This window comes from Neolamprologus brichardi, chromosome 2 (genome assembly GCF_056152115.1).
Source record: "Neolamprologus brichardi isolate AB-2024 chromosome 2, ASM5615211v1, whole genome shotgun sequence".
NCBI lineage: Eukaryota > Metazoa > Chordata > Actinopteri > Cichliformes > Cichlidae > Neolamprologus > Neolamprologus brichardi.
In genome coordinates, this window is record NC_142105.1 from 7,276,391 (window position 1) to 7,290,391 (window position 14,001).

A 14,001-nucleotide genomic window follows, 5' to 3' on the forward strand; every position below is an offset into this window, starting at 1 on the left:
ACATTTTCTCTTTGTCTTTTTCTGCTGCAGCAGCCAAAGTCTGATTTATTAATGACAAACCAGAGGTAGAAGCATCATAACATCAAGAAAACTGGACAGTTAAAGGATTTTTCTTTATACATAAAAAATAAAAAAAAACTGTTTAATGATCTGAAATGTTTAAGTGTGACAAACATACAAATAAATAGGAAAACGCTTTTTCACACCATTGTCATATAAAAGACTTACTTCCTTCATTCTGTTCATTGACCCCATTGTGGACCACTGAAATTTTGCATACTATGTAGTATATACCTTATTTACTTTATTTATTAAATTTTGGGTTTGTTTTGTTTTTTTGCACTACATTAGACAACAAAATAGCATTGACATTTTTGTTATTTGTGTTTTGTAATCTTTATAAAAACCTAGAACAAACCACCTCTTAATCTTTGGTATATGGCGAGGCGCTGTGGACATCCAAGTTTCTGATTGTGTAGATTTTTCAAATCAATACCATGGTTGCATCTACTGAAAATCTCTGTGAAGCTTAAATCTCAGTGACCTTGACTTCAAGGTCAGAGGTCAACTTTTCTGAAAATCGGAGGAGTTTCACATTTATAACACAGGTATGTCTACTAGGAGGCTGAAGGGTATCACTATATATTTATAAACAATCAAAAACAACAATTTATTTCCAATTTGTATGGAATTTATTTCTGTAAACATGGTGTTTTAGGTCGGATTAAAGGACTGATGTGATGGTAAGGTGTCCGCTGCTCTGCTTTGAATATTGGTAGGCTTTTTTTTTTAAATTTTCGCAAGAATTGCTAGTTCCCCTAGAGTTTTGGCCACCCCAGCAATCAGAAGATTCCCTATGAACAAGCATTTAGCGACAGTGGGAAGGAAAAACTCCCTTTAAAAAGGAAGAAACCTTCGACAGAACCAGGCTCAAGAAGGGACAGTCATCTGCCGCGACTGGTTGGGGTGGGGGGAGTGAAAATTTAAAAAAAAAAAGAGAAAAGCCAAAGTGATAATTATTGGAGCAGCTTAATTAATATTTCCAGTGTAATTTGCTGTTAATATCCTTTTCCAATCCCAGTTTGTGTTTTTATCACATTTGTCCAGGGTGGAAAATGCCACGCTGGAGATTGACTCTGTATGGTTTTTCAGTGTTGATACTTGGGAACTTGTTGGAGAGGCCAGGGTTGAAAAAGGGATGCCGTAGAACCTGAGAGGGTGTTATCCGCTGGTGTGCATCCAAGGCCAACATCTCTTTAATTAGGCTGACAAATAAGCGTTGGCCATCTTCTGGTCCTCGTCTAAACATCATTATTTGTTCGAGGTCATCCAGACGTTTAAGTTTTATGTATCTTGTCTTCAAAGATTCATATCCTGTCTCGTATTTAAATTGTTGGGCGGTCTTAAATGTCCAGCGTTGTTGGTTGTAGTTGTCTTTTGTGAAATAGTCTTCAGTGTACACGCCAGGATCGAGAACATGATCTGGTGGCTGACCCTGAGTCTCTATGATGAATTTCAAAACATCATAATATTTTTTTCCAGGGTAGAGTGGCACCCCTGTAACAAGCTCAACAGCCACCAACCCCAGAGACCACATGTCACATGCTTCGTTATAAGGAAGGCCAATCATAACCTCAGGTGCACTATAACCAACTGTCCCCACACGGTCACCAGGCATCACTGCAGATACAGGACATGCGAGGCCAAAGTCTATAAGTCTGACTTTGACTGGAGACTCATAGCGATTTACAACCATGATGTTTCCAGGTTTGAGGTCAGCGTGCACTATTCCCAAAGAACCCAGGTGGGACAGAGCATTGGTGAGTTGACCTAAAATTGGCCTGACTTCGCTTATGGGGAGACGCCGGTTATTCGGGTCCCGTATGTAGTCCCACAGGCATTGATCTAGGAGTTCAAATTTCAGGCAAACCCGCTCTCTGTCAAGGAAAAAGCCGTTCCATTGAACAATGTTGGCGGCATCTGGATCCAACCTTCTCAGCTGCTCCAGGATGAAAATTTCCAGTTTTGCCTGTTGCAGAATATCAGGGTGGCTCTTGTTCACCTTAATAGCCACAGCTTGGTTGGTTTTGGTATCACGGCATTTGGCTACAATACCAAAGCCCCCTTCTCCGAGGAAAGCCTCTACCTTGTAGTGGTTTCCCAAAATGCTCCCTTCAACTATTTCAAGCTCATCTGAGCTGAAGTATGGGCTGGCTGACGTGTGGACGAATACTTGCTGCGAAAATTCAACCGAGTTTTGAAAACTGCAGTTGATTTTCTCTGATCTCTTGCATTTCAAGTTTGAAGGGTGCTGAAAGACCACAGGGTTTTGTGGTCTTTCAGCACTCATGTCAATGCAAGGGGAACTCTTAGGGTTGAAAAAGGGATGCCGGAGAACCTCCGACGGTGTTATGCGCTGGTTTGCATCCAAGGCCAACATCTGTTTAATTAAACTTACAAACAAACGTTGGCCATTTTCTGGTCCTCGTCTAAACACCATTACTTGTTCGAGGTCATCGAGACGCGTCAGTTTTATGTATCTTGTCTCCAGGGACTCATGTCCTGTCTCGTACTGAAATTGTTGGTCAGTCTTAAATGTCCAGCGCTGCTGGTTGTCGTTGTCTTCAATGAAATAGTCTTCAGTGTACACGCCAGAGTCTAGAACATGATCTGGTAGCTGACCCTGAGTCTCTATGATGAATTTCAAAACATCATAGTCTTCATTTCCAGGGTAGAGTGGCACCCCTGTACCAAGCTCCACAGCTACCAGCCCCAGAGACCACATGTCAGCTGCTTCATTGTAAGGAAGGCCAAGCATAACTTCAGGTGCACTATAACCAACCGTCCCCACACGGTCACCAGGCATCACTGCAGATACAGGACATGCGAGGCCAAAGTCTATAAGTTTGACTTTGATGGGAGACTCATGGCGGTTTACAACCATGATGTTTCCAGGTTTGAGGTCGGCGTGCACTATTCCCAGAGAACCCAGGTGGGACAGAGCATTTGTGAGCTGACCTAAAATTGGCCTGACTTTGCTTATGGGGAGACCCTGGTTTTTACGGTCCCCTATATAGTCCCATAGGCATTGATCAAGGAGTTCGAACTTTAAGCAAACCCGCTCTCCGTCATGGAAAAAGCCGTTCCATTTAACAATGTTGGCGGCATCTGGATCCAACTTTCTCAGCTGCTCCAGGATGAAAATTTCCAGTTTTGCCTGTTGCAGAATATCAGGGTCGCTCTTGTTGACTTTAATAGCCACAGCTCGGTTGGTCATGGTATCACGACATTTGGCTACAATACCAAAGCCCCCTTCTCCAAGGAAAGCCTCTACCTTGTAGAGGTTTCCCAAAATGCTCCCTTCAACTATTTCAAGCTCATTTGAGCGGAAGGATGGGTTAGCTGACATGGTGAAATGTGTCGGCTTGGTTAGTGAATTGCTAAGTAACGCGAAATTCTCTCAAAACTCTCCAAAAGGGTTTGCTTACTGTCAGGTCAAGGTCCGTTGAGCAGCAAAGTTTAACAGAGCAAAGCTCCTATTTAAGGGTTTTCTCTCTCAGCAAGATGATGACATCACAAGGGATCAAAGGCATTCTACTTTGGATCAAAGGCATTCTATTTTTGATCAATGGCATTCTATTTTTTCAGTTGAAACACTGAAAAAAAATAGTGTTTCAACAGGGCAGGCTGGCGCCCTGTGGGAGGCAGAGGTGATAGGGTAAGGATGCAGAGGATAAGAAAAGATCTTATCTGTCAGCTCATCAGCGAGCAGCCGCAGAATCACAGGTGCAGCTTGGCAGGGGATGGAGAGTGAAGACAAAATCAACAATGACTTATGGCAGGGGTGTCAAACTCAAATACACAGTGGGCCAAAATTCAAAACTGGAACAAAGTCGCAGGCAAACATTAATATTTATTGAAAAAAAAAAATCTTCCTCCAGATATAAGAATGAATCTTTTCTTATGGACTCAAATACGTTTTGCTGGAAAACTGAATATGGAACAAGCAAAGCTTAATACTAAACAATATATATATTAGCTGTATAATACCAGTAGGCCAGCTCTAATAGTAATTTGGTATGGCTTCGCAGGCCAAATGTAATTTGGCTGCGGGCCAAATGTGGCCCGTGGGCCAGAGTTTGACACCTATGACTTATGGCAAAGTTACAGTCTCAATGTTATTCTTTATTTTTTCTCAGTGTCTTCTTGAGGGACAGTATATGTATATGTGTACGTGATATTAAATGAATGTTTAAGTGCAGGTTATTGTGCAGACTCAGCACAGAACATCAAAGAGTTGATTTGTAGTGTGTCACATCAGTGTGGTGGGCAGCTGTCCTGGCAGCCATAAGATACTATGATTCATATCAGTATGTCACACATAAACACATTGTATTGAATGACACAAAAACAGAATCTTATGAGAATTATAAGATTCTGCTAACATTCTGTCCACATTTGATAACCTGCTTAGTGATGTGAAATCATCATCAATGTGTGTGGGCAAAACAGAAGCAACTTTGGATTTCTAACTACAAATCCATTCTCTCTTGTTTCTTTTTGTCTTTATCCCACTCGAAAAGTTGGATGTAACAGTGAGACCAAATTCACAACCCAATAGAAACAGGTCCAGGTACATTTACTGCAATATTCAAACTGAATACAGGCTGCTGGCCATTGACATGTAGTATCCTTTTGACTTGAAGTCACCTGAAACTGTAGCTGTGCTGTAAACAAATAATGAAGCACAGTTTGACCAGAATAAGAACTAGAATCTTTAACACACTAAGATAATAAAATACACAAGCTATTTGGCTGGTAACTGGCAATAAGCCAGAGGACTAATGGCCCAGAAGGCCCAAATGAAACTAGTAATGTCCAGACATCTAGCCTATATTACTTAATATTCATTAACCTGTTTAAAAAGCACTTTTGCTCTGTTTCAGGTAAAGTGTAAATCTGCACCTCTGATTTGTGTGATTACATTTTCTCTTTGTCTTTTTCTGCTGCAGCAGCCAAAGTCTGATTTATTAATGACAAACCAGAGGTAGAAGCATCATAACATCAAGAAAACTGGACAGTTAAAGGATTTTTCTTTATACATAAAAAAGAAAAAAAATGTTTGATGATCTAAAATGTTTAAGTGTGACAAACATACAAATAAATAGGAAAACGCTTTTTCACACCATTGTCATATAAAAGACTTACTTCCTTCATTCTGTTCATTGACCCCATTGTGGACCACTGAAATTTTGCATACTATGTAGTATATACCTTATTTACTTTATTTATTAAATTTTGGGTTTGTTTTGTTTTTTTGCACTACATTAGACAACATCAAAATAGCATTGACATTTTTTTTATTTGTGTTTTGTAATCTTTATAAAAACCTAGAAAAAACCACCTCTTGATCTTTGGTATATGGCGAGGCGCTGTGGACATGCAAGTTTGTGATTGTGTAGATTTTTCAAATCAATACCATGGTTGCATCTACTGAAAATCTCTGTGAAGCTTAAATCTCAGTGACCTTGACTTCAAGGTCAGAGGTCAACTTTTCTGAAAATCGGAGGAGTTTCACATTTATAACACAGATATGTCTACTAGGAGGCTGAAGGGTATCACTATATATTTATAAACAATCAAAAACAACAATTTATTTCCAATTTGTATGGAATTTATTTCTGTAAACATGGTGTTTTAGGTCGGATTAAAGGACTGATGTGATGGTAAGGTGTCCGCTGCTCTGCTTTGAATATTGGTAGGCTTTTTTTTTTAAATTTTCACAAGAATTGCTAGTTCCCCTAGAGTTTTGGCCACCCCAGCAATCAGAAGATTCCCTATGAACAAGCATTTAGCGACAGTGGGAAGGAAAAACTCCCTTTAAAAAGGAAGAAACCTTCGACAGAACCAGGCTCAGGAAGGGACAGTCATCTGCCGCGACTGGTTGGGGTGGGGGGAGTGAAAATTAAAAAAAAAAAAGAGAAAAGCCAAAGTGATAATTATTGGAGCAGCTTAATTAATATTTCCAGTGTAATTTGCTGTTAATATCCTTTTCCAATCCCAGTTTGTGTTTTTATCACATTTGTCCAGGGTGGAAAATGCCACGCTGGAGATTGACTCTGTATGGTTTTTCAGTGTTGATACTTGGGAACTTGTTGGAGAGGCCAGGGTTGAAAAAGGGATGCCGTAGAACCTGAGAGGGTGTTATCCGCTGGTGTGCATCCAAGGCCAACATCTCTTTAATTAGGCTGACAAATAAGCGTTGGCCATCTTCTGGTCCTCGTCTAAACATCATTATTTGTTCGAGGTCATCCAGACGTTTAAGTTTTATGTATCTTGTCTTCAAAGATTCATATCCTGTCTCGTATTTAAATTGTTGGGCGGTCTTAAATGTCCAGCGTTGTTGGTTGTAGTTGTCTTTTGTGAAATAGTCTTCAGTGTACACGCCAGAGTCTAGAACATGATCTGGTGGCTGACCCTGAGTCTCTATGATGAATTTCAAAACATCATAATATTTTTTTCCAGGGTAGAGTGGCACCCCTGTAACAAGCTCAACAGCCACCAACCCCAGAGACCACATGTCACATGCTTCGTTATAAGGAAGGCCAATCATAACCTCAGGTGCACTATAACCAACTGTCCCCACACGGTCACCAGGCATCACTGCAGACGCAGGACATGCGAGGCCAAAGTCTATAAGTCTGACTTTGACTGGAGACTCATAGCGATTTACAACCATGATGTTTCCAGGTTTGAGGTCAGCGTGCACTATTCCCAAAGAACCCAGGTGGGACAGAGCATTGGTGAGTTGACCTAAAATTGGCCTGACTTCGCTTATGGGGAGACGCCGGTTATTCGGGTCCCGTATGTAGTCCCACAGGCATTGATCTAGGAGTTCAAATTTCAGGCAAACCCGCTTTCTGTCAAGGAAAAAGCCGTTCCATTGAACAATGTTGGCGGCATCTGGATCCAACCTTCTCAGCTGCTCCAGGATGAAAATTTCCAGTTTTGCCTGTTACAGAATATCAGGGCGGCTCTTGTTCACCTTAATAGCCACAGCTTGATTGGTTTTGGTATCACGGCATTTAGCTACAATACCAAAGCCCCCTTCTCCGAGGAAAGCCTCTACCTTGTAGTGGTTTCCCAAAATGCTCCCTTCAACTATTTCAAGCTCATCTGAGCTGAAGTATGGGCTGGCTGACGTGTGGACGAATACTTGCTGCGAAAATTCAACCGAGTTTTGAAAACTGCAGTTGATTTTCTCTGATCTCTTGCATTTCAAGTTTGAAGGGTGCTGAAAGACCACAGGGTTTTGTGGTCTTTCAGCACTCATGTCAATGCAAGGGGAACTCTTAGGGTTGAAAAAGGGATGCCGGAGAACCTCCGACGGTGTTATGCGCTGGTTTGCATCCAAGGCCAACATCTGTTTAATTAAACTTACAAACAAACGTTGGCCATTTTCTGGTCCTCGTCTAAACACCATTACTTGTTCGAGGTCATCGAGACGCGTCAGTTTTATGTATCTTGTCTCCAGGGACTCATGTCCTGTCTCGTACTGAAATTGTTGGTCAGTCTTAAATGTCCAGCGCTGCTGGTTGTCGTTGTCTTCAATGAAATAGTCTTCAGTGTACACGCCAGAGTCTAGAACATGATCTGGTAGCTGACCCTGAATCTCTATGATGAATTTCAAAACATCATAGTCTTCATTTCCAGGGTAGAGTGGCACCCCTGTACCAAGCTCCACAGCTACCAGCCCCAGAGACCACATGTCAGCTGCTTCATTGTAAGGAAGGCCAAGCATAACTTCAGGTGCACTATAACCAACCGTCCCCACACGGTCACCAGGCATCACTGCAGATACAGGACATGCGAGGCCAAAGTCTATAAGTTTGACTTTGATGGGAGACTCATGGCGGTTTACAACCATGATGTTTCCAGGTTTGAGGTCAGCGTGCACTATTCCCAGTGAACCCAGGTGGGACAGAGCATTTGTGAGCTGACCTAAAATTGGCCTGACTTCGCTTATGGGGAGACCCTGGTTTTTACGGTCCCCTATATAGTCCCATAGGCATTGATCTAGGAGTTCAAACTTTAGACAAACCCGCTCTCCGTCATGGAAAAAGCCGTTCCATTTAACAATGTTGGCGGCATCTGGATCCAACCTTCTCAGCTGCTCCAGGATGAAAATTTCCAGTTTTGCCTGTTGCAGAATATCAGGGTCGCTCTTGTTGACTTTAATAGCCACAGCTTGGTTGGTCATGGTATCACGACATTTGGCTACAATACCAAAGCCCCCTTCTCCAAGGAAAGCCTCTACCTTGTAGAGGTTTCCCAAAATGCTCCCTTTAACTATTTCAAGCTCATTTGAGCGGAAGGATGGGTTAGCTGACATGGTGAAATGTGTCGGCTTGGTTAGTGAATTGCTAAGTAACGCGAAATTCTCTCAAAACTCTCCAAAAGGGTTTGCTTACTGTCAGGTCAAGGTCCGTTGAGCAGCAAAGTTTAACAGAGCAAAGCTCCTATTTAAGGGTTTTCTCTCTCAGCAAGATGATGACATCACAAGGGATCAAAGGCATTCTACTTTGGATCAAAGGCATTCTATTTTTCATCAATGGCATTCTATTTTTTCAGTTGAAACACTGAAAAAAAATAGTGTTTCAACAGGGCAGGCTGGCGCCCTGTGGGAGGCAGAGGTGATAGGGTAAGGATGCAGAGGATAAGAAAAGATCTTATCTGTCAGCTCATCAGCGAGCAGCTGATGAGCAGAATCACAGGTGCAGCTTGGCAGGGGATGGAGAGTGAAGACAAAATCAACAATGACTTATGGCAGGGGTGTCAAACTCAAATACACAGTGGGCCAAAATTCAAAACTGGAACAAAGTCGCGGGCTAACATTAATATTTATTGAAAAAAAACAAGATCTTCCTCCAGATATAAGAATGAATCTTTTCTTATGGACTCAAATAATTTTTGCTGGAAAACTGAATATGGAATAAGCAAAGCTTAATACTAAACAATATATATATTAGCTGTATAATACCAGTAGGCCAGCTCTAATAGTAATTTTGTATGGCTTCGCGGGCCAAATGTAATTTGGCTGCGGGCCAAATTTGGCCCGCGGGCCAGAGTTTGACACCTATGACTTATGGCAAGGCCAGAGTTTGACACCTATGTTGTAGAGGAAGAAAACTTTTGACAGAGAACATTTTTTACTACTTATTGATAAAAATGACATGGCTAGGCTGCTCATGCTAACTTAAAGCTACTATGTCTATGCCTGAGAAAAACACAAGATTCTTCTTGGAAAGGAATAGTATAATTTCTCTCATTTACTGCATATTCCTGAATACAATTATGAATATTCCCAGTCTGAGGACAAACAAAATATAAAACAAAACTGATAAACATGACTTCATGGCAGTATCTGCATGATCGGGGCTGGCAGACAGCCTCAGTCACAGATCATTTGCAGAGTTGACAACACAAACCCAAGTCCATCATAACAAGTTTGCTCAACAACCTGTGTACAGAGAAACACAGGAGCCACGCTCTCACACAGCGAGCATCGGGGCAGATATGACAAACACTGCATTTTTTCCCGACTATTTTTTATTTTGTTGAAACTGCAATCTCTACAGCAGCAGAGTGGAACCGGTGTGCATTATCTAGTCTGATGACAGCTGAGATAGGGTATAGGCATGGGCAGTTTGTGGGAGGAATGTATTCCACTCCCTGTACAAACTGTACAGTCATTTATATGCAGAAGGAATGAACATGTTAGACCTGAAATATGATCTTGGAAAGGCTGTCAAAATGGCAATATCAGATCCAGCTCTGACTTTCTAGTCTGGTGAAAATGAAGATTTATTTCAACGCGTTCAATAGTGTAGAACATGTATATTCTAGAAAGCACTTCATGATGCAAAGTATCACATAATTATTATGATTATATGAAACTGCTGACGAGACAATCACAATAAACCTGCATCAGTGAAGCATAGAGGCAAATTGGCTCCTTGTTCTGTTGAAATATGAGATAAATGCTGAGCGCTAAACGACCCCTCAACCCTGATCACAAAGATTCTGTATGAGCAATGCATGAGATAGAAGAGATATCATCGGTTTTGTGTTTGCACAGTGATACCTAATATCACTTTGTAGAGAGGACATTTATCCTCAAGAATGCAGGAGCGATAAAACTGGATTTATGGCCAGTAATATATGCTGGCGGGGAGTGCAGGGCCCACATTGTTGGGACTTAATTTGCTTTTGTTGTCGAAACACATCACAGGTACACTATTTCACATATTGTTACGCATTTGCGGACAAACAACCAAACTGTTAACATTCAAGTAACTTTGAGATTTTATCACAGAAAGCTATTTTTGTAATCTGAACTGTTCAGGAGCCATCGCGAGCAGCTTCCTGTGTTCAGTGTCGCGAACAAATACAGTAATTAAGCAGAGTTGAGTCCTGGACTTTTAGACTCATGTCACAAAAATTATAGTCTTTCAGCTACACACAGGCATGAATGGACCTAAAAACACAACTTGTGACTTGAGACTGAGGAATTGGTGAGGAAATTTGGACGCGGAACAAATAGCAAATGCTGCATTGTACAAACAACTACGGTTTTAACCAGCTATCCAGCACACATTAGCAGCCTATGTAATGTCAACCACTGATTAATGTTTATTTTCTAATAAACACTTAATCTGTATTAGAGTTGCCCTCTAAAAACTTCATTTAAATAGCTTCAACATTGCATCTAAATCTTCAAACTTACAGTTTTAGTAAGGTTCATGTACTCAGGCTTAGGCAGCTGTGTGCACTTTTCATGCAGTGCCTTATTTAAATAAATAAATCAGCTCTTCCGGCTCTAACAGCCAGTTCTGTATGCTGGGAAAACAAATAAGGAGTGCAAACAACGGAATCAGATTGGTCTGAAGGGATTTATTATGGGGTGTTATGAAAATATTAAACTTGCTGAGGTACTAACACACGATGAACAACGTGCTGCTCTATAATAAGTTACATTACTACAGTGCAACTGACAATGGTAATCCGAGGGACTTTTAATGCAAAATGACCCATAAAATGAACCTATTTACATAAAAAAGAAACAACTCTTTTGTATTGAATTACTTTTCTAATTAAAAGCAAATACCCATGATACTGAGCAAACCCCCAAATTTGGGTCTTGAGTGAGTCCTGCAAAAACTGCATTTTTCTTCTCAAGAACATTTATTTATTTGTGGTATACAACAGAGTTTGTTTTTGTTTGTTTTTTTTAAACTACGTCTAATTATCCTTTTCCAACATATGCTCCTATCCGATGACATCTTTTTGAGGAAAAGTCTTGAATATTTTAAGCTGCATACTATTGCATCCTGCAGCAATTAGAACAGCATTGATTTGGAGGTCTGCAGTCAAGACCTTTCACCAGCTGGAAACATTTGACACATCGTGAAATGAAAATGAATAACACAACAAAGACCCAGGACTGCTGAGCAGCTAGAAGCCTACATCAGACAAAAATAGGACAACCTTTCTCTCCCAAAAGTCCAGCAGCTGTTCTCCTCAGTGGCCAGGAATGTTATTAAAAGAAGTGGGGATGTTACACAGAGATAAACAAGGCAAACATTTTTCAACTTTCCAAAAAATGTTCCAGCTTTTCTGAGATATGACACTTAGAACAGATTTCTCCATTTAAACATGTAATGTATTTTCTATGTTCCATTGTGACTAAAATATGAGTTTATGTGATTTTCAAATAATGGCATTCTTTTTTTATTCTTTATTCTTCACAAAATTCATATTTTCCACTTTTACAAAGGCCAAAAAGAGGTTAGAGGGTTTGTGGCAGAGGGAATCCTTTCTGTGATCATGCTGTGATTGCTAACACATTGCAATGACTCTGCAACTCAACTCCTTCCCAAATTAAAGAGTCTGTCTTTATCACCATTTTAAACGACCACAACAACCGTGAGTGGTTGCAGATCTGGTCCAATGAGATTGCAAGTTCACTGCACATGGTTGCGATAATTTTGATCCAATCTCTTTTTGTCCTGATATGATTGAAGCATGAAGTTTTTTTTTTTCTTTTGTCATGGTGATATACACATGGTATATTTCACATGTTCCTGACATGAAATATACTTCCTATTGAACTACATTTAATAATAACTCATGCTCAGTGACATGAAAAAGACAGTGATAACGCATCCACAATAAACAGTAGACTGATTTTTGTAATGACCTCACAAACAGCTGTTAGACTAGGCTAGTATCACATACTGTACATGTGTTCAGATTTTTGATACTAAATTATGAGTCTGACTTCTGACACAAATTGCAGCAATTATGCACTAAGGGGGTTAGCCTGCCTTGATTGCTCCATGTACTACAGGTTGCAGCTGCTGTTGAAACAGCTGATTGTGCTGATAAGTGGACCAAACAACAACTAACTTCCTACATGCTTTTTTCTTTTTTCCATGTCCCTCTCATCTCACATAATATCTTTGGCTCTGCACCTTCCCTTTAAAACAAATTATCCCCCTAAAAAAACATCCATGAGTTAGATCAATAACTTTGGTTAATTAAAAAAAATCAAGCTTGTGTTCTGGGGATATGATTCACATAGAACATTTTCTTTCTATCCGAATGTTCTTGCCAGAATAAGATTTCAAGAACACCAGTTAAACTGATACCTTTTTAGATTATTCAGAGCAGGAAATTAAAGTAAATACCAACTTTATAAAAATTGATCCGTTGACAGTTGATAGTCTGAAATTTTGAACTCTTTGAACTTCTAATTGGACAAAAACAAATCCAATGGTGAATCACAAAACAGACTAACAAATAAAATTTAAATAGTGGCTATAAAATATAACAGACAGAGTGTGACTGCCAGTTTTTGTTGTTGTTGTTTTACAGTACTATGCTTTAATGACCCCTGAGCAGTCTGCTGCTCTGCAGTTTCAAACCTCATATTTACCACAAGAGAAAAAAAAGTGGAAAAAATGTAATTAGGACATACAGTAGTCTTTCAAAATTGCTGTAAATACAGAAAATACCTCCATTTATTTTTCCACTTAGGCTATATGAAAGGAAATGTGCATTACAGCAATTTAATTATCATTATACCGCATTCTTTGCTGACTGCAAGCTCATAGCGAGGTATGGGCAGATATGGTTCTTGGCTGATATTTAGATTTTCTTTTACAAGCATTAAAACTGCATGTAAGGCATGTCTTGGGGGTTGTCACTATGCCAACAAACACAAACTAAAACATCAGAAGAGAGAGAGAGAGGGAGAGGGACTCTTACAAAGCTTGCTTTTTATTACTCGGTACCCCTCTGTCTCCCAGGGAGCACATATTTAATTACAGACGTGACAAGGAAGACATGAGGGAGTTCAAATGCAACAAATCCATCATCCCCCCCCTTCCCAGCACCACCAACACCAACGCCACCACGCCATCCGCCCCAAGTAGAAATCGCAATCTCACCACACAGCATGCTGTACAGATTAGCTCCGGGTTGGAAATTACAGAACATCTCCTAGCCTCAGTGGAACTCTCTGCAGGAGCTTGCCAATGTTCAGGACCAGCTTCCCGGTGGCTAATGAGTCACCAATTTCCTTTTCAAGCTGGCTAAATAGACCTTTCTTTCCAAAGTTGTGTTTAGCTTATCATACAGACAGACGTTTATTTTGCTTTCTACTGAGCATGGCAAATGTGATGTTATAAATAGATTTTCTTCTCATTCAACTATTTTCCCATATGGCTGAAGGCCAAAGTCGTATTGTACCTTTTGTGTTCACACTTGAAAAATGTATCCCTAGGCACTTTACAGGCAGCAGTGCATTTGACACCAGTGTAACACAAGAAATGCTTACCTTGTTAAACTTTGCTTAATGGAGGTGCCTCAGGGATCCATCTGTACCCCTGCTCCCTTTTACCCCATCGCGACACCATTCACGATATGTGATCAGCGGTT

At 40.4% G+C, this 14,001-nt stretch overlaps 1 protein-coding gene across 1 annotated transcript; it reads right to left on the reverse strand.

Moving 5' to 3' along the window:
* Positions 1-1,092: 1,092 nt before the first annotated feature.
* On the reverse strand, positions 1,093-8,392 carry LOC148106057 (uncharacterized). The gene is made up of 2 exons (XM_087852471.1): positions 7,130-8,392; positions 1,093-3,334 (listed from the first exon to the last, which is right to left on the reverse strand). The coding sequence occupies exons 1-2, from the start codon at positions 8,390-8,392 to the stop codon at positions 1,094-1,096; spliced, it is 3,504 nt and encodes a 1,167-aa protein (XP_087708597.1). The 3' UTR covers position 1,093.
* Positions 8,393-14,001: the final 5,609 nt, after the last annotated feature.